The sequence below is a fragment of the Eublepharis macularius genome, chromosome 4, assembly GCF_028583425.1.
Source record: "Eublepharis macularius isolate TG4126 chromosome 4, MPM_Emac_v1.0, whole genome shotgun sequence".
NCBI lineage: Eukaryota > Metazoa > Chordata > Lepidosauria > Squamata > Eublepharidae > Eublepharis > Eublepharis macularius.
The window spans coordinates 49149701-49177191 of record NC_072793.1 but is presented as its reverse complement, the minus strand read 5'-3'; the positions used below and the strand labels follow the sequence as shown (position 1 = coordinate 49177191).

The 27491-nt window shown below is 40.1% G+C and overlaps 1 protein-coding gene across 3 annotated transcripts; it reads left to right on the top strand.

Moving 5' to 3' along the window:
• PWWP2A (PWWP domain containing 2A) lies at positions 1-27491 on the top strand. 3 transcript variants are annotated; one of them, XM_054975552.1, is made up of 3 exons: positions 1-901; positions 13723-14675; positions 25796-27491. In XM_054975552.1, exons 1-3 carry the CDS (start codon positions 261-263, stop codon positions 25807-25809), a joined length of 1608 nt encoding a protein of 535 aa, XP_054831527.1. In that variant the 5' UTR covers positions 1-260; the 3' UTR covers positions 25810-27491. The 3 variants fall into 3 exon arrangements, with proteins under 3 accessions (XP_054831527.1, XP_054831526.1, XP_054831525.1); XM_054975551.1 differs by having other exon boundaries at positions 2-901; positions 13723-15405; positions 25796-25820; XM_054975550.1 differs by lacking the exon at positions 25796-27491 and having other exon boundaries at positions 2-901; positions 13723-16512.

Genomic DNA, 27491 nt, shown 5'->3' with positions numbered 1-27491 from the left:
CACAGATATCAGTAACCCCTCCCCCTTTTCCTCTTCCTGCCCTCAGGAGCAACGTCTCCTCTGCTGGCCAATCGGAAGTTTCTCTCTGGCTTGATGGATTTCCCCGCCTTCCAATAGGAGCATAGAAGCGGCTAAAGTGCTTGCCTTCTCCCCCCTGCCCGGTAGGCGGTGTTGCCCTTCCTTCCCAGGCGGGCGAAGAAGGCCGTGGCTATCGAGCCTGCTGCTGGTAGAGGGAGGAGGAAGCAGCAGCAGCAGAGAAAATGGCGGCCGTGGCTGCGACTGCAGCGGTGCCGGGTGATGGGGGAGCCGGCGAGGCCGAGCCCATTCCGGGTACCGAGGCCGGCGCAGACGCGCTCCCTGTCGGCACTCAGGCAGCAGTGGAGTCAGCGGTGCTCGACGCCAGGGAGGAGCCCGAGCCAGCTCCGGGGGGAGAGGCCGAGGAGCCGCCGCCGCCGCCGCCCAGGAGCCCGGCGGGGACTCAAGACCTGCCGCAGGCCCAGCCCACCCCTGAGCCCGCCGGAGAGATGCCTCAGCCCTGCCCGCTTACGGTGGGCTTCTCCGCGCTTCGCGAGCAAGGGGAGGAGCCGCAGCCCTGCTTGCCGCTCTCGTCGCCGCCGCCTGTAGCCGGGGGCCCCGCGGGGCCGGAGCCCGGGGAGGAGCCGCCCCGGCCGGAGGAGGAGGAGCCGGATGCCGCAGCCGGGGCGAAGCGGCCGGAGGTCTCGGGGAACGTGGAGACGGCGGGGCCCGCCGGGGAAAGCGGGGAGGCGGCGGCGACGGTGCTGTTGCTGCCGGGCTCGGAGGTGCTGGTCACCCTGGACCACATCATCGAGGACGCGCTGGTGGTGTCGTTCCGCTTCGGAGAGAAGCTCTTCTCCGGGGTCCTCATGGATCTCTCCAAAAGGTGAGGGCTTGGCCGGCCGCGCCCCACCCGCCTCTTCCCCTTTCCCGCCCTCCGCCGGACCTTCCGCTTCTCTCCAGGCCGGACGAAGCCTCTCCGGTGCGGCCTCCCCTCCCGTGCCGGGGGCATCGAGTTTCTTTTTCCAGCCGGTAACTCTGGAGGCGCAGCTGTATCTGCGGAGACGGAGGCGGGCTAGCCCTTCGGTGCTGGGCCTGGTGGCTCCGCCGAGGGGGCCAGGGGGGCCTGTCGCGGGCTGCCGGCCTCGTGGTCAGCCCAGCCCCCTCGCCTTCTGACCCGCAGGAGCAGAGGAAGGGGCTGCCTCTTGCTGAGCTCCTCTTGGCTTCGTTCATAGGGCTTTCCCAGTCTTTCCTCCTTCTTCCCCTGGAAGTTAAGCGGGTGGATTGGGGAGGAAAGAGTTCCAGCTGGAGCAAAACCTTTTAAAATTGATGCCACTGTCACATCTTAACAGCATTAGCAAAAAAATGAAACACAGCCCTCACCTGATCCGTATAGTTCTTCTCTTAACTGCTTGCAGATACAACTTGTATATAACAAGATGGCATAGCAGAGCCTTCCTTGGAGTTCATCTTAATTCCTCTGTTAGTGGTGATACTCGACTGCTATAGTAGTCCTCTCAGTCTTTAATTTCACGGCAGCAAAAGTGGAACTAACAACAAAAAAGTTATTACTCTCATAATGTGTGAATGTCTTTTTTTACTGCAGGTACATGTGGGGAAGTTGCCCTCAGTTTCCTTCCCTGTATATACATCTAAGGTGAAAAATATTCATTCTACCCTTATTACTTTAAAAAGCACACATTTTTTCCACAGCAGCAATTAATTTCCCTGTTGGAAAAAAGGTTGAATAAAGGAGTCCCAAACTGAGAAGTTTGTATCTGAATGTACCATCTTGGAGTAGGCTTGTACACACAACTAATATGCTTAAAACATGGCTTTCTCCATCCAGCTGAGACCGACTGCAGTCTGACAATGCATTGATGCATCTCCAGTTTTTTACAAATCATGGTAGTGGAAAGCACATACGTTTTTAAGGCCAGAAGTTTAGCCTATACAGAGAGAAGGATTAATGTTTGTACTTACTTTATTCATTCTTGTAGGACAAGCACTTCTGGGCTCCTTTAGGACCTTCCACAAGGGTCCACATTCAAAGTTTAAGCCTTAAAGCATACATATGGTCCCTTGTGGAAGGTAGCAGAGCTGCAGGGGCCCACAGCATACTTCTAAGATGTTTGGCATTTTGTAAATGAATAGGCCTGAGGAAAACAAATCACCTTGTTAATTACAACACTATCTAGTCCCTCAATGGCTAGGGTGCCTGGGGGGACAGTAAAAGAGAGAAGCTTGTACTTCTCATGCACCTGTGGATATCTCTGTCTCACTTTGAGAACCATCACTTGGTAATATTTTTTTCGGGGTGTGGAGTCAGGACTGTGTAATTTTTAGTAGTGCTGTGAAATGAGGTAATTTTTTGGAATTTGACTCGCTCAGTTATTCTGTATGTGTCATTGTTGTAAAAGGATTTTAACCTAGGTCCTGTTCTTTGTCCAGATCTATCTTTGCCTAGTGTAACAAGGTGGTCCATGTGTTAAAACAGATGCTATAATAGATTTTATGGATTTTTTGCTGCTAATTGTGAGGTTTATTGTTATATAATCACAAGATAAACAAAAGAGATGCCAATTGTTGTATTTTTGCTCCTTCAGTGGATATAGAGGTTTGCTGCATAGTGTCTGCTTGTAAACCAATCAGAATTGATAAAGCCATATGGATGCTTGGTTTTGCCTGTAGCATTTTGTTCTGAGACATAGTGAATCTTGGTCTGGTTACCCTTGTTTCCAGTTGTTAATAGGAGTTAGTAAAATTTTCCTGCTTTGCCTTGCTATAGATGCCAGCTCTAGAAGCAACTGTATGTACGTCAAAGTGAGCTTCCCCATGGCTTTTGCTTGTAAACAGTGATCTTTATGCATTCATCTCCAATCCAGATATGATTACTTTGTCCATAATGAGTAGCTAGAAGTGGCCATCTCTTAAGATTTGGTGAGTTTTTATTCAGAACTTTCAGGGATGTGGTCACATATCTTACCGTACATTTTCTTTTGCAGGTATGAAGGCCAGATATGCAGGAGGAGTCAAGTAGGGTTGGAGAAGTTGTTAGCTTGAATGGCAAAAGCAAAACTCAAAAGCAAGGAACTGCAGTTGAGCAAGCAAGTTATTTTACTCAGACATTGTACACTAGCTCGTGATGTGTTTCATGTAATCTTCTGTTCACATAGTGTTGTATTGCTACTTTCTCTACTCTGGTACTTTTCTGCAACTACCATTTAACACTTTTTCAGATCTTTTAACTGGCAGCTGCCCTGTTTTCATCCTGATGGTGTAAGCCTCATGCAGTTGTAAAGGGTGGGGAGATAAAGTGCAGAATGGGGTTATTCTGAGCTGCTTCTAAAACCTGTCTGCTTTTGAAAGGATTATGACAGCAACCTGAGGTTGCGAGTTGAAGGGAAGCTGCTCATAACATGTCATGTTTACGTCTCAGTCTTGAGCACTTTAGCACTTTACAGCTTTACTTGTCATTTCATTGATTTTCTAGGTTTCAGATTTGAAAGTCCAGTAACAAAAAAATATTTTAAATACACATGGCTTGTTTTAAGTTTGTTTTGTAGAGTGTGATTTCCTGACTTAATGTTAATTGTAACAATAAAAAGAGAAGCTGGATTTTCAGTGCAATCCAGTGTAGAGTTATTTCAGTCTAAGGCCTTTTACTGGAGTAACTGTGTAAGAGTGCACTGTTAGTAATCCATTGGGAATTAACACGTTTGGATTTGCCCTCCTTTCTTGACCATAGGTGGCTGGCTATTTAGTTCAGACAAGAATACTAATGCAGGCCATTATTATGTAGTAAAAGCAATAATTAATGCTGAGAAAAATCTTGCCCTCAGAAAAGAAATGGCTGTTTACCTTATCAGTGCCAACTTTTGTTATATCATTTAAACTTAGAAATTGCACAAAAAATACGGCTGTGACATTATAGAGTCCCATCTGTATATCCAAGTACCCATACACCATTTCATCTATGGTGGACATGTGGATGATTTAGCATTGGAATGGGTCCATAAGATCACTTTCTTCCTGAGCTATGAAGACTCTAAATATGGCTCTTTCTGATACTGCCTGATCTAATAATTAGAATGACGAGGCCCTCAGGCTAAAACTTGTATGGTTCCTGGGTGCCCTGTTAGACACCAGTCATTAGCAAACCTCTTTCTCACTTCTTCCCTTATATGCTGTTATATTGCAGTCATTTGACATTTTAGGGCTTAAGCTGAGGACTATAAGAGGGAAGAAAGTGCTAGAACTACAAGGGTGCAATCTGTAGTGTACTAAAACCCCATGAGCTTATAGTGCAGTTAAGAAGATAGATAAATTTGCCTGTGCTCTTTTATACTACTTCAATAGCTAGATTCTAGCACTTCTGGAGTATTGGTGCTGATCATCATGACTTTTGGAAGATGTTTAATGCTAATATGATGGAAGAAAAGATTTGCTGCCCCCTCCCAAAAACAACCTGGCAGCATTTGGCATGCAACTCTGCATTACTTCAAAGGACATTTAGTCTTAACTGCAAACACTGATGTCACCTCTAACTACATACTTGATATTAGCTAAAAGGCCAAGAAGCAATATAACCAAACCATTACTAATCTATGTTTGTTTTGCATTTTTAAAATCTCCAAAGGTTAACTCCAGTTTAACAGCTTGGTCAGGTATATAGATTGGTCTGTTGAGGAAATTTTGAAGCCGTAGTGAAAAGAAAAAAAAAGGAAGAATATGGAATACTTACTTCCCTATCAAACCTAATTTTATTTTACTAATTGAACAACATAAAATGCATAATTTATAACAACATATAAAACTGCTGTATTGTCGAAGGCTTTCACGGCCGGAGAACGATGGTTGTTGTGGGTTTTCCGGGCTGTATTGCCGTGGTCTTGGCATTGTAGTTCCTGACGTTTCGCCAGCAGCTGTGGCTGGCATCTTCAGAGGTGTAGCACCAAAAGACAGAGATCTCTCAGTGTCACTGAGAGATCTCTGTCTTTTGGTGCTGCACCTCTGAAGATGCCAGCCACAGCTGCTGGCGAAACGTCAGGAACTACAATGCCAAGACCACAGCAATACAGCCCGGAAAACCCACAACAACCATTATAAAACTGCTATTTGGATAATTAAGGATTTTAAAAGTTCATATCCTAGTTTTTTTATAAGAATTGTAAGTATACCATACTTAACAAGAATTGCAAACTGCTGTACTCTGTGCTATAATAGCACATGTACTTCTAATTTTTGCTGTTTGAGAGGCAGGAAAAAATAAAAGTTGTAAGTAGAAAATGAATTCTGTAGTAAACAAACAATGTTACTTGGACAAACTCTTGAGTCACAGTAGGTAGAACTGTGAGCAGGTTTGAATATTAAGCTAAAGTTTATAACCATAAACATTGAACTCTTTAATATGTTATTAAACAAATGGCTTATTAAATGTTGCCAGAATTATTAACATTTAAGCAATATAGCTCTTGAAAGTCTACTATCTAAGAGGTTTTTTCAGTGCTTTCCCAAATTTTCCATTGGAAAAATGGGGGGAAGCAGAATAAAGCATCTTCTGTGTTCCACCCCCCCCCCTCAGCCTTCATCTCTCTAGACCTGTTATATCCCACTTACATGTCCTCTGCTACATGAGAAATTGTTGCTTATTTACTGTCTTTCAGAGGCCCTTCTGAGGTTTTCTTTATGGGGCAATTTCTAGAGATGCTTGGCTGCTATGTTCCCATTGTTTCTGTTTTGCTGTGCTGAACATTTCTTTTAGTGTGTATGTAAAGATCAGTAGGATGGCTTCAGCTAGAAAGACCTAAAAGGTGGGAAGAGGACACCTAACAACATTTGGGGCATAAATTACAGTTTCCAGTAGTATATTCCCCCATCCGTTCATCACCAGTAACAGCCAGTTCCTTTAATATAATGTAGATTGTGCTATATGGCTAAAGGACGTATAATAAGGATAATATGCTTCTAATCCCAAGGATGTATTTGACTAAACCAATAATTCACACTTTCATTTAGAGATGAGAACTTTCCAGAAAATTTGAAGCCATGGAAAAACCGTGGGCAAGATGGTTTAGGAGAAAATGGAATATATGCAGTTTTTTCCTATCAAGACTAAACTTATTTTACTGCATTATCAACATAAAATGAATCATTTATATTTTAGCATATGAGAATATACTATTTGGCATATTTATGGAATTTTAAATATAAATGCCTTAGTTTCCTACAAGCAAAATGGCAAATATACTTGAGAGAGCTGAAACTACTCCAGTTTGTGCTACCCTAGCACAAATATTTTAACTTTTGACACCTGGGTGGTAAAATCAAAAAACAACTTTTGTGGTAAAGAAAAGTATATACTATTTGGACAAAATCCCATAACATATACACTATTTTATTTAGAAGGTGTACAATTGTTAATTAAAATCTAGGATTAAAAAATCCAGCCAGAGCATCAGTATATCTAATTCTCAACATGGCCAAATCTGTTGATAACAAATCGAGTGACTAGAGCTGTGAAAAGACAAGACAGACCTTTCTGCAAACCTGAAAAAAAGGCCCAGGTTTGCAGAGAAATCTGAAATATTGTACACATACATATATTAGTGAGGGATTAAACTATTCAGCCAACCTTGCAACACTGCTTTGCTCTTGAAAGATATGACAGGCAAAGAACATTCGTCCCTGCCTGGTGCAGGCAACAAGCTTGTGATTTCCCCCTTGATCATTTTTCTTTCTAAATTAAAAAGTCTTGCATTCTTTAACTTTAGCGCGCACGCGCGCACACACCCAGAAGCAATATCTGTAGCTCTAAGAAAGATTGCCCACAGTGACTGTTGGGAGGCATGCTAAGCAACCACAATCGTATTGTCAGCCTTCCAGCCTTGTTTTCTGTTAGTGAAAGGCAAGGGGAGACAGGAGGAACTCTTCCACAGCTGTTTAAGCCATTAAGGGAGGACTCTGAACTTGAAGCAGTCACCAGGCAACATGCCACAATGTGACTTGCATGACTTGCCAGTGACTGACAACTCACTACTGTTCAAGAGCAGCCACTCCACAAAAGCCGGTGTGGTGTAGCAGTTAAGAGTTTCAGAATAGGATCTGGAAGCCTTAGCTTCAAATCCCCACTCTGCTGTGGAAGCTCACTGAGTAACCTGAGCCAATCACACCCTCTCAGTCTGATGAACCTTGCAGGACTGCTGTTATGAGGATAAAACGGATGACAGGAGAATGATGTCAGCCACTTCGGGTTCCTATTATGGAGAAAGGGTGGGATAGAAAAGTAAATTAATATACCTGAAGATGAACGTGGGTGGGAAAGAGAGACAGACCAAGGGAAACTCAGGTTAAGGGGGTTTTCAGGAGGAGGCAAAGAGGAAATAGCAAAGGGAAGAGGATCCAGGGGAAAGTAAGGTGCCCCCGACAAGAGCTTGCAGATTCCACACTGTGCAGTCCTGGTGGCTGGCACTGCCATTTGGGCTATAGATTTTTACTGGGTAAAGGCTCCCAAGGGGTGAGACAGAAAGCTGAAGATGGGAATAGATAAAGTTGGTAGGTGGGAAGGAAACAGGAAAACAGGAGACGCTATGGGAGCTTTCAAGGAAGGGGAAGAGGAAATAGTAGGGGAGGGGGAAATGAGGTGTCTCTCCAACAAGTCTTTACAGATCTTCCCACTAAAAAAACATAATTATTGAGAAGCTTGAAATGAATATAAATTTTCACATTAAGATACACTATATACAGATAAGTTAAGGAGATGCTTTTGCAGGTAATTAATAGAAAGTAACATAGGTGCCAGGCAAGCCTCAAGGGGAGGAGTTCCATCCCTTGGATATTTTATTTGCCTGTTTCTGCATTTGTTCTTGTATGTGTAATGATTATATGTAGACTGTTGTCCAAAAATGCAGAAGGAATTGTGTGGTCTGGCAGTGTGAATAGATTTTTCTCAGGTCATATACAGTAGGTGAATCTATTACAAACAGTCTGCTGTCGTGCAAAATAATGATCTGCCTTATAAGTAGCTATAAAGTCAGTTTAATTTTATGGAAACGTTGGATCACTGCAGATTATTGCAGCTGAAAATTGATGCAAGCTGAAAGAGTTACCAAATCAGTAACTTGCCATGTATGAATAAATAGATCAAACAAAGTAATACCCACTGCCCTGATCCCATGCAGTAATGCCAAGCCAGCAGGTGGCATCATATCAGATACCACGCAGATTTACATGCAGCACATCTTGAATGAATAAGGCTGCAAAAAATAACTGGGCAGCGCGGTTGTATGCATTGCTACTCAGCAAGTCTCACTGTGTCAAATTGGGCTTACTCTGTGTGTAGTATTGCAGTCTCAATACTACTACAGATCTTGTTTTCCCTTTCAGTTTTGACATTTTTTTCCTATTCATATAGTCAACAACATGGAACAATACACAAATAGCAAAACATAGCTACAGAATTATAGTGAGAAGAAATTCTCAGACATTATTTTTTCATGTCAAGGCACCTTTTAGAGCTGCATAAGCAAAACTCAATAATTTTCATTTAGTGATGTTTTAAGAAAAAAGGAAATAATATCCCTAAGCAAAATGAAGTACCTAGCATGTAGGTTCCTTGCCGTGGTGCGCAGTCTTGACCTAGCTTATAACTTTCTTCCATAGTGAGGAGAGCCAATCTTGTCAATCACCTTGAATAGTGGAAACAAAAAATGTTGGAAGAAAGTAAACATGACCAATCATAAACCACTATTCTTGAGAGCAGATGATACTGGAGTCACCACTATAATGGACAGCAGGACTTGAGCCCAGTAGCACCTTGAAAGACCAACGAGATTTTTACAGTATGAGCTTTTGGGAGTCAAGTATCTGAAGAAGGTACTCAAATCTACACCCTGAAAATCTTATTGGTCCCTAAGGTGCCCCTGAATGGAAGTCCTGCTTTTCTACTACTGACCAACATAGCAGCCAACCTAACAGTATTATGGGTGGAAACCAGATTTTGTTGTTTATCCATTATGTTGGTACACAGAGTTCTATGGAGTAAGTAAATGTGCTGCTATGGTAGATACAGATCTTGTGGTGGGTGGTACGTCTTCCTATAACATTGGTGTGCACAAGTGCATTTCTTTACTTTTTTAACTTTCCCATGTGAACAAATGGCTCCGATTTGTTCGTCTAAGAAAATGTAAAGAGTTGCACTCGGGGACTCTGTTTTGGTGGTGATAAAACCCATCGTGTATCTCTATATAGGACAGCACAACCTCCACTAACAGAACTCTTATCACATGAGGAAACATTTCGGAATGCAGGGTGCAAAGATGTGTTGTGTGCACAACCCTGCATTCCCTGCAATATAACCACCTTTCCTCCATACCCACTGTCACATACAGCTTGCTGATTTTTATAAATTTCTGTGCCATCTAGTTCATAGAGTGGAAGGTTTAATTTAACCTGTTCCCATAAGAAAAATTGTAAAACGGCTATAAGTTTGGGAGAAAAATGTGTACAATTATCAGAGTTTTTGATACTTCCATATGTAGCATTGCTGTGGGGCTTAGTCAGGGTATCTAATAGAATGAGCATTGGAATCATCTGTTGAGGAAGCTCGTGCGCAACTGAAATTTTGGGGAGTACAATACAAAGTTATAAACCATAACATGATATTTCTATCTTGTTTTTCTCTTTAAAACAGGACTTTGCACCTTCATGCATTTTCTCAAGTGGTGTTAAATTGATTTTTAACATTTCTATACCCATACATTTAGATAGTTGTGACGGTCTTTTGATCAGTGCACAGAATTTCTGTGATAGCTGTCTCGAGCAGGACTCTGCAGAGGCAACATAACAAATATCCTAAATAAATAAATTTTAGAAGGCACATTCAATTTTTGGAATAGCATTCTGCTTTCTTTCATGAACACTGATCAGTTCATTAACAGACACATTCTCAAACCAAAATGTGTCATTTGTGAACATTTCTTTACTTGCTTGCCATGCTTCGACTTGCTTTATGGCTAAAGCCCTCATTTAATTACTTCTTTAACATAATGGTTCATTCTTTGTGAGAGTAAATCTTGTAACAAACTATGTCTGTGTATGTTTGAGGGATTATGTTGAATCAGGAGCAGTACTGCTCTGTTGGGCTTGAATTTGTGGGGCATAGGTTCAAATCCTTGCTCTGTTTCTATGTTAATTAATTGGGCTTGTTAATAAATATTTCAGCTAGTGATTTCTCCAAGCCAGAAGTTTGTTCCTTGTAAGAATATATGTGTAGTGGTTAAGAGCGTGGGACTAATCTGGAGAGCCGGGTTTGATTCCCCACTCCTCCACTTGAAGCCAGCTGGGTGACCTTGGACTAGTCAAAGTTCTCTGGAGCTCTCTCAGCCCCACCCACCTCACAGGGTGTTTTGTTGTGGGGATAATAATGGCATACTTTGTAAACCACTCTGAGTGGGTGTTAAGTCATCCTGAAGGGTGGTATATAAATCAAATGTTGTTGTTGTTGTTAATTGTTATTATTATTATGAGTACTTTGCACTTCACAGAGTGATTGTGAAACTAAGAGCCAAGCTACAAGTGACACCTTACCCAGGTTGGACACTTGTCAGCTTCCCTCAAGTTTTGATGGGAAATGTAAGCATCCTGGTTTTACAGCTTGGCTGTCCATTACAGCTGCAAGACCAGGATGCCTACATTTCCCATCAAAACTTGAGGGAAGCTGACTAGCGTCCAACCTGTGTCAGGCGCTCTCAAAGACCATTGTGGTTTTGGAGGTGGGGGGGATACAATGAAATATATTAGCTTGGATCCCAAGCTTTGTTTCCACTTGTTCGTTGTGGAGGTAGGCCTCCATTGTGGACTGCACTCCTCTGATCATAGGCACTATTCAGGTCTTTGAAAGCTCTTGTGTGAGCAGAAGTGCCTAAGCAGTGCTATAAGAACATGTTCTGCAGAAAACAGCACTGCATGAGCAGAAACAAGACTTAGGTCCAAGCCATTTTGTTCATTACTAGGTATACCAGCATATATAATTATGCAAATAGAGCTGGTTATCTTTTGGTGGAACTTTATGTCAATAAGTTGACTATATCCTGTGTGCATTAGTTGTAACTGTGAACTTCTGGGTTTTGATACTTTTGTTTGTTTTATAATTTGCCCTTTCTTTTGAATTACGCATGTATAAGATTATAGTATTAGATTATTTTCAGCATTCCTTCATAGATACTCCTGACTCAATAAAAATCTGTAATTCAAGACCTATCCATTACTGAGGGAATAGCCTACAAATAGGTTCGCACACAATCCTAAACAAAATTACCCCCTTCCAACTCCAGTGATCTTAATGGACAGAAGGGTATAACTCCTTAGGACTGTACTGTTAGTACCTTAACAGTTACGATGATTTTGCAGAAACAGCAGTTTAAATAAAACATGTAAGCCATGATTTTACGATTTCTTACTGAATTTTATACTGGTACTACCTCAATTAGCTCCTCTGAAGTGTTCCAACTTGTGGGAATCTAGACAACCCAGGGCTTGATAAACATGTCATACTTCTAGGTAGTGGCCCTTACCAGGCTTGAATAAATACTTCAGATTATTGGAGGCTGAAATATAAGAATTATAGAATCATAGGGTTGGAAGGTACCTCTAGAGTCATCTAGTCCAACCCCCAGTAAAAAAACTGTTGTGAATTACAGACTGCTAACATGCTAGAATTCTAATGGCAGAACTAAAACTTAAAGATATACTAAGTATAATAAATAGTAAGATGATGCATAAAGTAATCTAAGTAGTTTTAAAGGTATTGTTCATTCGGAATTCTCAGATGCTTGGTTTTTGAATTTGAGAACAGAATCCATAGATTATATCAAAATATATTTTTCATTTTGACAATTCTAAGTATATGTTGCATGATATTCTCTACTTTTAAGTAATTTATAAATTATTCAAAGAGATTCTTAATAAGTCACTGCTTAGGGATCATACCTCAATAGACTTTTTTGTTAAATGATGATGAGGTTTTGCATATTTCTGATGTTGGTTATAAAAGTTAAAGAGCTTGTTCGTTTCTTGATTTTTAAAGAGCAGGGTTAATGTGGTAGTAATATTTCTGTTATAATTGTTATTGAAAGGTGGCTTTTGGGTAGCTTAAGATCTTCACTTGGTAATGAGTGTCTTTCTGATACCAGGTTGGACCATAGTTGAGAGCCATATGCAGCTATTTGTAATTTAAAGTGTTTTGTGGGGGAGTTGTTTGTTTGTTTTTCGAGAACTCGATAAGATCACACTGTAAACTGACTCAGTCTTTGGTCCTTTCCCATGTTGCAGTGAGTAAGGATATAGAGTAGTTGTTACAGAATCTAGTGAGCAGTCAAATTTGTTGTGTCTTGAGTACACTGAATCTTGTAGTTAACTAAAAAATTTGAATTAAATTAAGATTTGCTGGATATCTGCTTATGGCTGATGTTGTGTAAGCAGAGATTAGCTCATTTAGTTCCTTTTATTTTGATGAAGGAGTTAAGCACATGCTTAACATCTCTGATGATGAAATTAGTGGAACATTAAAATGCTCAACTGTTTGGTTGGGTGGTGCACAGAATACTGTAATTTCTGTATAGATGCTAGTTAGGTATGTTTTCTTGAATGCCAGGAGAACATGGTTCTGTTTTTACTTTGGAAACCTTGAAACAAAGTGCATAAGCTTACAATTATATCAGTTATGCACTGGTAGATATAAAGTGGGAAGGGGGATAGACAAACAAGTTATTGCCAAGGTCACATCACAAACATAGAGTCAAAGTTCTCTTCCAGAAGGAGCTGAAGCTGTTTCATCATATCTGTTGATCAGGATTATAATGCCTAAAATCTTGCAAAATCGCAGTTTAAATCCATAGAGAAGGTTTTTAAAAGTGTGGGTCTGTGGGTGGTTTGAAGGTTGGGAGAGGCTGTTACTTGTATGAAAAGAAGGCACTGCAAGATAATGATGGTTTCTGTGAATGCTCTTACTGGGCATTTGTTTTTACTCTCCTTTTCCAAGTTGCCGCTGAAAAACCTTGTGGTGTTTAGCCTTCGTTTACCTCTGCTATTGTTAATCGCCTTTGCAAAAAAACCCCTAAACCCTGTAGTGTGCAATGTGTCGTGTAGAAAATACAAAGAAATAGCTAGTATGGGATATTAAAGAATGTGTATTCAAGGAACAAAAAGATACTTGTAAGTACCATGACAGCAGTTTGAGAGTTACAAGGGAAAGGAAAAAGAACATTGTTGTAACACTGGCATTGAGCAAGAGTTGTTGCTGAAAGCATCCAGAGATACGGCTTTTGACATTGTATGAGGTAGCACTGCACAGTACAGCCATGTTATAGAAACCTGACATACTGTCCACCAAATAGTAGTTTATGTCTTTGCATCCAAGTCATTATTTGTCTTCACTGCTAAGAATGCTGGGATTGTGGGGTCTGTCTTTCCTGCCAGTATGAATTGAGACCCTTCCATTTCTCTGTGTGGAGAACTTGCAGGGAGGTAAAGAATTCTGGTTAAGATGGAGTGTTTCCTATTTAGTGTGTTAGTAGTGTGCTCTATAAGAATGTGTCGGTTGTAGAATAATAATGGTCATATCTAATACCATCCTGTTCCAGACTGGTAAAAGAGGAGTTTAAGTACTGGAGATAAGCAATTAATTCTTTGTGTCTCTCTCTCTTTAAGGTTTGGACCCCATGGAATCCCTGTGACCATCTTTCCTAAAAGGGAGTATAAGGATAAGCCTGAGGCAATGCAGCTCCAAAGTAAATCATTCCAAGATGAGACACAGGTGAAGTGTGAAGCCAATGGTGTAGTCACAGACTCTTCTCCCATCCAGCCGTCAGAACCTAACCTGGCTAAAAACTTATGGACTTCCAAACCACCTCCCCTTTTCCATGAGGGAGCACCCTATCCTCCTCCTTTGTTTATCAGGGACACATATAACCAGTCAATACCTCAGCCTCCGCCTCGGAAAATTAAACGACCCAAACGGAAAATGTACAGGGAGGAACCCACTTCAATAATGAATGCTATCAAACTACGACCGAGACAGGTCTTGTGTGACAAGTGTAAGAACACTATTGTTGCAGAAAAAAAAGAAATTAAAAAGGGCAGCAATGCAAGTGACTCCTCAAAATATGAGGATAGTAGAAAGCGAAGAAATGAGAGTGTAACTACTGTGAATAAAAAAATTAAAACTGATCATAAAGTTGATGGGAAAAGCCAAAATGAAAGCCAGAAAAGGAATTCTGTAGTCAAAGTTACAAATATTGCCCACAGCAGAAGCAAAGTAGTAAAAGTTTCCACTCAAGCAAATACATCAAAAACACAATTAAATACTAAAAAAGTTCTCCAGAGCAAAAACATGGATCATGCAAAAGCTCGGGAAGTTTTGAAAATAGCCAAAGAGAAGGCACAAAAGAAACAAAGTGCAACCTCTGCTTCCAAAAATGCACATTCAAAGGTCCATTTCACAAGGCGTCTTCAGAACACCAGCTCAGGTTCCCTGCCCCCACGATTGCGCCTAAAGCCACAAAGGTACCGGAATGAAGAAAACGACTCTTCTCTCAAGACAGGGCTTGAGAAATTGCGGAGTGGCAAGCCCCAGTCTCGCTGCTCCTCTACCCGCTCAGCAGGTGAGGCCCCTTCAGAAAATCAGAGCCCCTCAGAAGGCCCTGAAGAGGCTAACATTGAGGTTCAGGACACAAATGAAGTGCATGTACCTGTTGATCAGGATGAACAGCAGACACTGGGCAAGAGAGGCAGCAAAAGCAATATAACAGTTTACATGACCCTTAATAAAAAGAAATCTGACTCTTCCAGTGCATCAGTGTGTAGTAGTGATAGTACAGATGACTTGAAGTCCACCAACTCTGAGTGTAGTTCTACTGAAAGCTTTGATTTTCCTCCAGGCAGCATGCATGCACCTTCTTCCTCCTCCTCGTCCTCTTCAAAGGAAGAGAAAAAGCTCAGTAATTCCTTGAAAATGAAAGTCTTTTCAAAAAATGTCTCTAAATGTGTCACACCAGATGGCAGGACCATATGTGTAGGAGACATTGTTTGGGCAAAGATATATGGCTTCCCTTGGTGGCCAGCCCGTATTCTTACCATTACTGTGAGCCGGAAAGATAATGGCCTTTTAGTTCGACAGGAAGCTCGTATTTCATGGTTTGGGTCCCCAACAACATCTTTCCTTGCTCTTTCACAGCTCTCCCCCTTTTTAGAAAACTTTCAGTCGCGATTTAATAAGAAGAGAAAAGGTCTTTACCGCAAGGCCATTACAGAAGCAGCCAAAGCTGCTAAGCAGCTAACTCCTGAAGTCCGAGCCCTGCTGACACAGTTTGAAACATGAACATGAAAAGTAAGGTAGGCAAGAAATATGGAGGCTCCGTGAAATGTAAAACCTAGTTTAATACCATGAAGGACTTGGCCAATTAAAAAACAAAAATTGCACTCAGTTGGCTGCTTTTTTTATACTGAAATTTCGATTTGTAGCAATGTCTTGACTGAAAGTTATACTAAACAAATTGTACATGCAATCAAATTAACCTAAAGTGAGATCTCAGTATTTTTCAAAAGGACTCTTTAAAAGAATTTTTTTGTAAAAGTTTAAAATTCCTCTGACCACCCATGCACAGGAGCCATAACCTCAGCTGAAGAGCAGTTTATTTGCAGGGAATTTTTACTAGTTTCTACCCATTATACGTACCATGTCAGTGTGTGGAAGGGGGGGGGGTGAAGTGGGGAGTAAATTCAAGAAATGGAAGTTACAGGCATGACCTGAGTAGTTCACCTTAAATGCAGAACCCTTGGCCCTGTCTAAGCTTTTGAACTTTATTTAAATATTTTTACCCCAAAGTAATTCTAATAGATTGAGCCTGCCAGCGTGGGTGGGCCAGAACATCCAAACTGTGACCCAAACACTTTATTTTATACAGTCCATTTTAATACTTTTACAAAGCAATTTAAACTGAAACCTGTTAGAAAAGTTTGCCCATTGGTAGATGGGTCTTGGTGGCCACTTTGTTCCAGACACTCAGTCTTTGCTATGCACCCAGGGATACAAGTATGAACTTCAGGGTTTGGCAAGTTAGGAGGAAACCTGTTGCTCATAGACAGGTCTGAAAAGTCCCTCAGTGTTTGGGATCAAGGGCTGTTAATGCTGCATAGGTGTGAATCATAACTTCCTATGGTGGGGTGGGGGTTTCCTTGGACACTTGTCCTGAGGGGTTAGCTTGAGAGTTTTTGTGTTGTGTAAATAATTGGTCAGATTTTTTTCCTGACTTCTTGTTCTTAAATTCTTAGGATACGTCCTAGTAAATTACACTTTGTGAACTGTCAGATGTGTAATTGTTGCATTTGGATGTACCGAACTGCATTTTTAAAAAATATTTCCATTTAAGGTATCTGTTTGCAGGTCAGAAAATATGGAAAATGTAATTGTGTAATGCTCTGAAATGTACAAAAACTGTAAATAAAATTGACTAAATCTAATTATTTGTGTGTTTTTCTCAAAAAGCTTTGAAAAAATCAGGAAACAAGGCTGATTCTGTTCACACAATATTTAGGAGACATTTAAAAATGGGAATAATTCTTGGTCAACACTATATCAATTAGGTTTACTTTCTACATATAAAATACCATTGACGTGCCATATGGTTTTAATTTTCATATAAATTAATCAATTATTTGTTTGCTCTGAGTAGACACTTGTCGGATGTTCTACAAAAATAGTCTTTTTCCAGAGAACTTTTTCCAACATTCCATGTAACTAAATATTAGTGTCCACTTTGCATCTCTGCATCTCTTTTGCTCTGTGTTGGGCATTTTTATGCAGTTGATTTACTTAAACACCACACTATCTAATGGTCTCAGTTTGGTACTTTTTCTGGCTTTACACACTTGTAAAGAAGTGCCTAATTTCATCCCCAAGAAATTCATGTTACTATTTTACATGAGTAGGCTCTTGAAAAAAGGGAAATAATTAAAGCAAAACTAAATTCAGATTGTATAACCCAAAAACACAATATAAAGAATTAATGATCCCAAAGGCTCTGACAGTTTGATGCTAAGGTATGTGTCTTTACTTGAGTCGTAATTTCATTCCAAGACGTTAAGTTCTAACTGGGTTACTCTGATGTGTACATAGTTTTGAAATCTGTTGTAGCTATGTGATCATTATGGTTATCCTAGGTTAGAAATGTCCTAATCTACAGAGAAATAAATTTATAAAGTAATCCAGTCAATGCTTTTTGAAATTAGAAAACACACAAAATCAATGCCTTAATAGTATACAATCTGTTTCACTACTATATTGTGTATTCTCTTTCCTGCAAACAGAAACAAATGAGAAAAAATGTAGTGTGTTGATTTTATTTTTTTTAAGGCAGGCTGTGCTTAATTTCAAAAAATGCATAATGTGGCTGACAGCTTTTAGTGCCCGATGCAGGCTTGAAAATGCAACTAGATTCAAGGCCACATGTTACGAAATCAAGTTTACACAGGTTACCTGCTGCTATTGCAGGACTTGAGCCAGCCCTCAGAGCACATAATCAAAGATTATGTTAATACTCTATTGTGCAAGTCCTTGTCCTGTTGAATATACGCCACCTACATTAGAGTGCTACCAAGGGTCTAATCAGTTTCCAAAAGCTTGGTTTAGTGTGAGATGGGAATAAATGGAACCTTACCTTCAAAGTTATGGTCTGTACAATATCTTAAGTCTGCAGTAATTACTGTTTCGCCTGTAGTTTGCAATCTGGCAGGTTGTTGAGCCTGACATACTAGTGCTAACCAGAAAATGCTGTCATCTTAAGTTTTGTTTTTGCATTTCCTAAGCCACCTTGCCTTTAAAGTTGGTTTGATGACCTTTTCAAGCGTGGATTTTTTCATTAGTTGTTTGAATTGTGGAGTTCTTTAGTGATGTCAGTGTCATCCATGATGACATGTTTTATTAACTTCCATGGTTTGATTTTCCTTAATATCAGACATTAGGTAATGTTAGTCTTATTTACTGCAAGGAATTGGATTGGCTGTATAGACTGTTTTTCCCCCCAGACTTTTGCCAGGCTTGGTGGGGAAAGTAACTGTTTGAAAGAAGGCACAAGCTACTTCAAAACAAATATGGGCTTAGCTGCAAATACACAGTTTGGGGGGGGGGGGGGCTGGTTTTCTGCTCATCTGCAGCCCATTTATGGAGGGCTGCCAAGGTGGGGTAACTCCTGACTGATCCAAACCATTAACTTACTTTGGATAAAATACACAGTTAATTTGGTGAAAAGTTTCTGGCCATATTTTGAAAATAACATCTTGTCATTTATTGCAACCTCTTGTATATTTGTCTTGGGTTACAGGCAATTTGGCTTATGTGCTTCCGCTGGCTGTTTAGCAAGCATCGTTGAATGTGCCTTTGTAAACCTGAAAGGAACCTAAACTATTGCGGCTTCAAACTAGATGAAAGACTTTTTTAAAAAAAATTATTTTAGCTTTTGGTGCTTTGTACTGTTGAGCTATGGGGATACAATGTTCTGAAATGGAATGAAATTATGGATAGAACAGATGGCTTGTTACCATAAGCAATACAATTGCAGGCAATCAGCTGGTTATAGAGTTTTACACCTTATTGCCATCTCTACTTTTGTGTCTTCTAATTGCAAGAGTCATAATAGCGGTCAGAGTCCTGTACAAGTTATGCACATACATCTCATTGGAACTCAAATGCACAGACATGTTGATTGAAGAGTTATGACTGTGACTCTGCTTTCAAATGATAGACATAACTTGACATCATTCATACCTAACTTAATTCATGGCAGAAGCATAATATATAGCTCAATACTATTAACTGCATGACTAGTGCCGGTGCAGTTTGATGTGCAGTTTGGAAATCTGGTGTTAAAGAGTTTTTGCAAAAGATGGGTACAATAGCTTGTTCTTGGCCTTCATTCTAACTTGAAGAGCAACTTTGGCAGGTAAAAATATGTGCCCTTGGAAATTGTGTTTCTTCCTCTGTACTGCAGCCATGGTAATTTATCCGTACAAATACTGGCTATGTATTAAGGATTGACCAGCAAAATGGCATGCCCTATAGACAGTTCCCCCTACAGTTTGGCAGTGGGCCAAAAAAACACTTGGAAAAAGTCAGGAAGAGAGTGCTCAAGCGACTAGGCAGCATGAAGTACATCTGGATTAGCCATTGGAGGAAATGAGACATTTCTACTTTACAGTGTCTTTCTCTTGGAAGTTACATCCTGCAAAGGCAGTACTAAATGGTCTGTGTGCAGGTGAGCCAATCACGTTACATATTTCCAAGCAGCTGAAAAGCAGGAAAGCAGTTGAGCAAGAAATGGTATAGTAATGAGGTTGCTGCATCCGCTAAGGACGGGTTGAGCTGAAATCATACATCTTGTTCCACTGACTCGATACTAAACTGACTGTGTAATGTGTGGGCAATACTGGATTTGAAATAAAACTGGAACACATGCTGAATTTGTCTTTATGCAGGAAGGACAACAGTTGCTGAAGTTATTAGTCATACTGGCTGCTGAATTAATGTGGCTATTTAAAAATGTCTAAGAGGAAATACAATTATTTCAGAAGAGAGACAATGCAAATCTAAATTTTTGGTAGGGGAATCATAAAAGCCTGAGTGGGTAAGGTCAGTGACCCATTTGGCAAGTGCCTCTTACTGGAGGGATATTGCAGGCCTTCTAGTCTCTCTCAGACCAACATAATCGCTTGTAAGTTGTCAGTTCCCAACATTCTGTCACACTCCAGCATGATCATATAGAAAATACTACTGAGATTGAATTTGGGGGGAATCTCTCTGTTCTGGTTTAGTCAGACGTCCAAACCAATATACAGAGCCTCTCTAACAAAGCATTCAAGGTCTCAAGAAAGTGGATAAATGAAGGATGTATTCAGTGTGTCAGATGTAAAGTTAGACTGCACGACTGTATTTTTGACTGCAGGTAATGTTGAAGATTATTGGTTTATTATTGTTAATGGGGTTTTTTACTAAAACTAAAAATCACACTTTGTAAAATAATAATAAAAAGAGTAGGGTTATGCAAATAGAAGTAGGCTTGGATCTCAGACCTGAAATCACCTGTGAGATGGTACTAATGTGTATCAGTAGCTGCAAGGTGAGCACTGTTGGGGTGAATGCAATATCTGCTGTTCATGCTTGACAGTGGAGTGGCCAGGCCCTCACTGATGATTTGTGTGGGGGTCTTTGTGCAGAAATGTCCTGCATACCCCATGAATCCTTGTAACACTGCAGTTCATCATAATTTCTTAAATAACAAATGTGCTACAGCAAGCAAGTTCCGAAGAAATAATATGCTGAGGATATATTTTGTTAAATGTTTGCTTATTGCATGCTGATTTAATTCTGTGCCCTCTGGTATAATTATTATACAATGTAAGATTTTTTTGATAATGGGGACAAAAATATAAACTCTGGCTGAAAAGATTCTTTCTTTTACAAAGGCACACACACTATATATTTGCTTACAAAGTAATAATAACAACATTCAATTTATATACTGCCCTTCAAGACGTCTTAACGCCCACTTAAAGCAGTTTACAAACTAGGTGGTTATTATCCCCACAACAAACACCTTGTGAGGTGGGTGGGGCTGAGAGAACTCCTAGAAGCTGTGACTGACACAAGATCACCCAGCGGGCTTCAAGTGGAGGAGTGGGGAATCAAACCCAGTTCTCCAGATTAGAGTTCCAGCTCTGCTGATAAAGAGGTAGGAGGAGCAATTTTGCCAACGTCACACTCTAGTTCAATTCCTGACTCAGGTGGTTTTTCTTGTGAGCTTGGGAATCAACTTCCCAGGGGTCAGAAAGGCCTGCTGGAAGAAGGAACAAGAGAAAGAGCCACAGTCCTTCTGCCTGTGGATTACTGGATACAACCCTAAATAACTTATATGCACAATGCAGATTAGAGAGGGTTTTTTAAATAGATTCATGCTTCCACACAAACTGTATTCAGGTATCTTTCTAATACAATAATGTGGAGAATTGTTTATTCATTTACTACACCAATCTGGAAAGTATGATTAGAGGCCTTGTACATAAATTTCTACCATGTGAAATTATAAGACCTGGAGTTTCTTATATGAAATGTGTTGTGGGTGCGTGCATAATTTATCACCTGCTCTGTGAGAAAGCAAACGTTCTGCTCATAGATGGGATAGAACTCTATCCATCTGCAAAGTATTCCCCCAGCATAGAAAAAAGAACCAAATGCAGACATACGGAAGTTGTGAACATGTTCTTCAAAAAAAAAAAAAGGTACTACATCTACAGTCATCCCCATACAGGTACTGTCTTTTTTCTTATGTTGGTAGTCAGTGGTCGTTTATATATGATGCATGTAACCATTGAAATCACACTTCTTGCAATGTACAACTCAAATGAGAACTAGGTAACTTCCTTTCCTACATGATTTTTGTTTTTTAAGTTCCCCAGTTTCTGTAGCTCGTGTGACTAGAATAAGCAGTTTCCAGTACATTTGCAGGTTTTTCATACAGCAGTGATAGCATTGTGGAGAGTAAATGGTAATAAATGCCTATTTATCTAAAGCCTTGGAGCTAGATCCACCATTTCCATTCTGCAAACAGTGGAGCCTTTCTCTTAAATGACAGTTGCGTCAGCAGGACACTCCTTGTGTTGGAGCTCCACAACTAGCAGAACGAACACTGGTTCTAGCCTCCAATTTTTTTTTTAAAGGAACTATTGACCTTAAACCTTATTCTTGCTTTAACTGAAGAAATTCAAAGTGTAGTCTTAAACTTCTTTTTGAACCCAGTTTGACAGCTGCCTACAAAGCAAATGTTGATAGGAATTTTTTTTTTTGCCTGTATATATACAGCTGAGCAGAAGCAGTTGCTCAGAGTGAAATCTTACCATAAATTAAACAGCTTGTTCTCTCCAGCTCCTAAAAACAAATGCAAAAGATTACTGAATTCTTTAACCATTTGGTTCAGCTTCCCATTCTGATTGCTGTTCAAGCCATATTCTTTGCTTTTAAGATGGGATCTCTTTTATTAATTCCCCTGATTCTAATGGTATTGTTGCATAGGCGATTGTGTTCTCCTGAGCTCGGATCCTCTAGTGAGACAGGAATATACTGGAAGAATTCCTCCCTCTAAGGCTAAAGAGTTGTCCTCTGTACAATGTGATTCAGTTGCAGGTATTCCCGTGCCCTTTGGGGTCTTTGACCCCTCCCCCCTTTGAATTATCCTCTTCCATACTGCATTGCAAATTGCTTTGAAACGTAGCCTCAGTTTGAAAAGCAATTTACCATTTTGACTCAGGGGTGGGGTTGCTCTTCAAAAGAAAATGGCCCTTTGGGGTACTTGTATGGATCTTTAGATCTTGGCCATGATAGACACAATGTCAAAGGCTAAAACAGGATCTGAATGGGACTCAGTTGCAAGTAATCGCTCCATTGGTTCAATTTTTTAAAATTTTACTTTTTATATCCAGTTTTTTCTCCCCATTGAGGACCCAAAGCAGTTCGCATCATTCTCCTCTCCTCCATTTTATCCTCACAATAACCGTGAGGCACGTTAGGCTGAGTGTGTGTAACTTGCCCAAGATCACCCAACGAGCTCTCGTGGGATTCCCAGATGCAGTTGGATTTAATACTGACATTTTCCTGTTTAGGTTTATACATATGGCAATTAAGATGCTGCTTTTATCTCTGAACTAAAAATTCAGAACTAATTTTTCTGCTAAGGGCTGTTACATGAGGGTCCTAGTGATTTCCTGTTACTTTTTGGACATTCACAATATTAAACACTCATGAACAATAAAAAGGGGGGAAAGTATATTAGTTTGACTTTATTGAAACATTTACTGCACAGTTACACATTCATACTGCCTTGTCTTCTTATTGGTCTGACTACATTGTATATATGTTTCCATGAGCAAGCTGCTGCTGCCTTTGAAAAATAACATTCCAGAACTCAATTTTGAGAGTTAAATCTTTGGTCTGGAGTGTATTATACTGTACATAAATTACAGTTTGATGCAGGGAATCTAAACTGTCAGAGTGAAAATCAAAAGCATGGAGAATTGCTAGTTATGTTTAAATGGTAAATGCCTTCTTAGAAAGATGTTCCATGAATCATGGTAGATGAGATCAGTGGAAGAACATAAGAATCCTAGAGGTTGACAGATGGGAGTTAAAAAGCATGAAGGTGGGGGGTGGGGGGGTCATACGCCCTTTTTCAGGACGCCCTGGATCCCCATCCCTTACTCATCAGCAAGTGGTGGCTGCAGAGGTTTCCATTAATAGCTCAAGGTTGGAGAGGGTATTCCAATCGCTTGCAGCCTTGGTTTTCTATTGTCTTGAACACTCTTGCCGTGGTGACTCCAGGTGAACAGAGCCTCTGCCTGTATTTGTGATGGCTGTTCACTGACTTGGGCTGGCTTCTTTTTGTATAGGACAAAATGGAGTCCAAGGACCTATTTTCTTGACTCTTGGCCATAGTACATGAAATTCCCTCTGCATTTTATGAAAATAGTCCCATTCCAGTGTTGCTGTGTCAACACAGTGCTTAGGCTGGGTCACAACAGCCAGAGGTATGCTGTTTATGTTATAGGAATGTCATGGTAACCTTCCAAGCAAAAATTCTGACAAAAATACCAAAGAGCAGATTGTAAGTCTGTTATGCGTGGCATCTTCTTGGCAGATTTAGCACTTATGTTGGAGTGGCTTTACTCTTCTGTAAGCTTTTCAGCTGAGACCTTTGATGCTGGAGGTACAGTGTCTGGCCAGTTATCCCTTCCAATCAGCATTGCTGCCCTCCATACTGCTTTGTTAGGTAAAAATGGGGTGGGGGCGGGGTTATGTAACATGACTGTCAGGCTCATCCATCCATCCTAAGCAGTTACACCCTTCTAAGGACATTGACTTCAAAAGGTATAACTGTTCTCAGGATGGTACAGAGTACTGGCCAGTCTTGCATCAAAGGCTTGATTCTTCCCTCAGATTGCAAGAGAATTAGAAAAAGGGGCTTATTCTGCATATGCAACTGCTCTCTTTTCTAGATGTCCTTTACCTCCTGTGCTTTTTTGAGTGCTTTCTGTCACTTGTTGGCAGGAACGTTTCCCCCCAAAGCACTTACCTTCCAATCATCTTATTTACATCATTTACACCCCACATTTCTCTCCAATGGGGACAAAAGTAGCTTACATCATTCTTCTCTGTTATCCTAACCACCACCTTGTGAGGTAGATTAGACTGAGCATGTGCAACTGGCCTAAGATCACCCAGCAAGCTTCTGAAGCACAGTGGAGAGTCAAACCTGGTTCTCTCCAATCCTAGTCTAACACTCTAACCATGACACGATGCAAGCTCTCCTCACATTGTTTCCATTTGGCCCTTTTTGATTATGTTACTTGGAGCCATTTGCTGTACTTCTCATTGGTTGCATAGGTTAACCTCTAGGCTTTGGCCTTCAAGCAGGAAGCTGGCCTAAATGGCTTCTGGCCCTTCCCATTCTATGATATCAGGCCAGTAAACTTTGAAAATTGTCCATATTGTGCTGCTATACTCTGAACACTGTAAGAGGATAAATACAAGAATTGCACTTGCATTCTTGGACTTTTGTCTAGTTGTCAGCATTTCAATCGGATAACTTAATGGTTTCTTAAAGACAGAGGCTGCAATCCAGTACTCTTATGCATTCTTAAATCCTACCAAAGTATGTTGGACTTAATATTGCATAGTGTATTGTAGCTGGCATGTTATGATTGTCTGCAGTCTTCCTTTCTGTGCCTAGGTGGGCAAAAGTAAGGCTCTTAGCAACCAGAGAAAAGGGCTTTTTCCATGGTAGCACATTACCTGTGGAATGCCCTTCCCCTCACCTGGTGTCTTCTCTCTCCTCTTTTAGATAGGCCCAAACATTACTTCTTACCCAGGCTTTTAAGTAAGGGGGTTATCTTTTAAAATTTATTTTTATATCCTGCTTCTAACCTAAGGCTTGTTTTATGAGGATCACTGTAGGTTGCTAAATGTTTTATGCTATTCTTATGATCTGGCTCTGGCTATGTTTTTAATAGATAATTTTAATATTATGCTGTACTGCCTTGAGATGATTTGCTGGAGAGGCAGTATATAAATTTTCCAAATAAATATTTTAGTATGTGTCTAACAGGGGACTATACAGAAATACAAGCTGTTATGAAACCGTGGCTAAGAGGTATGCATCAGGCAGTTCCCATTCAAAATGCATTTCTTCCATGAACTCACAGGGGAAAGGGGGGGGGGTTCTGAGAAAAAACTGCTGTCTCAGCCTTCCATTCTCACTGACCATTCTAACCTACAATAGAGTTGCACACATTACAAGATAAATGGACTTTAAGAGAGGTGAGCATTCTAAACTGATGTCAGTACTAAGGATTGTGATTGACTAAAGTTTGTATCTTAGCTCTACGTTATATACTGCGAGTATGACCTGAATTTGACTTCTAATCTAATGTGAAAATTTAAAATCTCTTGAAAGACAATAGTGTTGAAACGTGTTTAGTGCTGTATGGAAGTTAGTTAATTGTCAGTGGAATTTATTTGTATGGGCTTGACAATGTGTTTCCCCCCATCTACTCAGGGCCAGTAAGCTTATGCCTGCTGGAACTATGAAATGTGCTGAAGACTTCCAAGGTGGTATAAAAATGAGAAAGCAGAAGTGAAAGTCTTGCTCTTACCTTTTTCCCCTCCCTCTCCTTTTATCTCCAGCTCAGAGACACTAGTCACCTGTTTGTGTGGATGCTGGCATGAAGAAGGTCTCTTAACAAGAAATGACATACATCTGAAATGTCATTTTCTTCCGAAGCCAACGTTTGAGTTTCATACACTGGGAAAGAACTTCGTTTTTAAAAAGACAAGACACCATCCCCTTTTCCAGGGCACCTGTACTTAACTGTAAATTTACTTTGGAATTTTGAAGTGTTAGAAAATATTTTATAAACTGTTTTGCAATAAATAAGGCATGAGCCAAGGAGCCTGTTCCAAATGAATATGGAAGGAACCACTTGAATTACTAGTATGAAGCATCACTAAGTGTACTCTTACTTTTCAAATGTGATAAGTCTGAATAGGTCCTAGCAAGGGAGTCAAGATACCTGGAAATTTGGCTGTAAACTTCTGGATATTTACTTTTCTTCTTAACTTGTGTTTATATTTTACATCTTAATCTTTAGTGCAGGTGTTAGCAGAGCTGTAACCTATTACTGGAAGCATGTCCAAATTCAGCTGTGATGTCAAGGTCTGACAGTCCTGTTTTGAGACCAAGGTTTCCCATTCAGATTGTAGTGCTGGTGATAATTTTAACTCCCGTGTAGTTCCTTGAGTAGTTATGGCAAAGATCCTCCCTTGTGAAATGTTTTTTTAAAAAATGGCAATGGGCCAAAACTGGGGATCACTTTTTAAAATGTGCTGGAAGAAGGTTGTGCCCTGCTAGCCCATAGCTGACTGCTTGCGTTTCTGTAGTAGTGTCTTCTTTAACCAGCAGGAACTGTTAACGTAAGTTTGGTAACTGATGTGCAAAGTCATGAATTTCTTTTTCTAGCATAGAGACATATTGCACATAAACAGACTACACAAACCTTAGGACCCCAATCCAGTTAAAGTTAAGTCAATTTTGTTAATAGTGCCCATTGAAAACTGAGATGAGGCTTAATGACAACCAATTTATTTTTTTATTTCAATGGGATTTACTCATTACTAATTTCAATCAGGTTAGGTCTGAAGCATTTCTTAGGATCCTTGATTTACCCTGATACCCCCTCCCCCAATAAAGATCTGTTAAATCTTACCAATGAGCCCTGACTATTTAACAGTGCAATTTAGTTCCATTTGTTTCAGTAGGAATAAGATATACCTAATTTTCACTGAATTGTGCCCACTGTCAAAATAGCTTCTTTAATTTTTTTAAAATCTACTGCTTATTTTTATTGCCATTTAATTTTCTTAAAGGCAGACCAAGATTCATTAGGTAGCCTAACAGAGGTAACAAATTATGAAATAAAAATATGCACAATCAAAAGACTGTTAATGTCAAGAACTTCTACGTAACAAATTTGTTATTTGTTTTGTATAGCATTAACTATTGCAGATTCAACATAAAAAGTCACTTTTCCAAACTTACCCATACCATCAATACAAACTGAAGTTACTACTACATAATTCCCATGCATGTTGAAGTAATTATATCAATTTTCCCCTTGGCAACAGATTTATATTTTTAAATAGCATTCTAAACACATGAAATATGTATTAATTATATATTACATTGCAATTCTATATTAAAATTAGTATTTAAATGAAAACCTTAAAAATATTTATTAAATGGAGAGTCCATAGCACCTACTTTAAAAATTACCTACATGGTCACCTTTGTCACTTCGACTGTGCTACTTTGCATAAGACACTG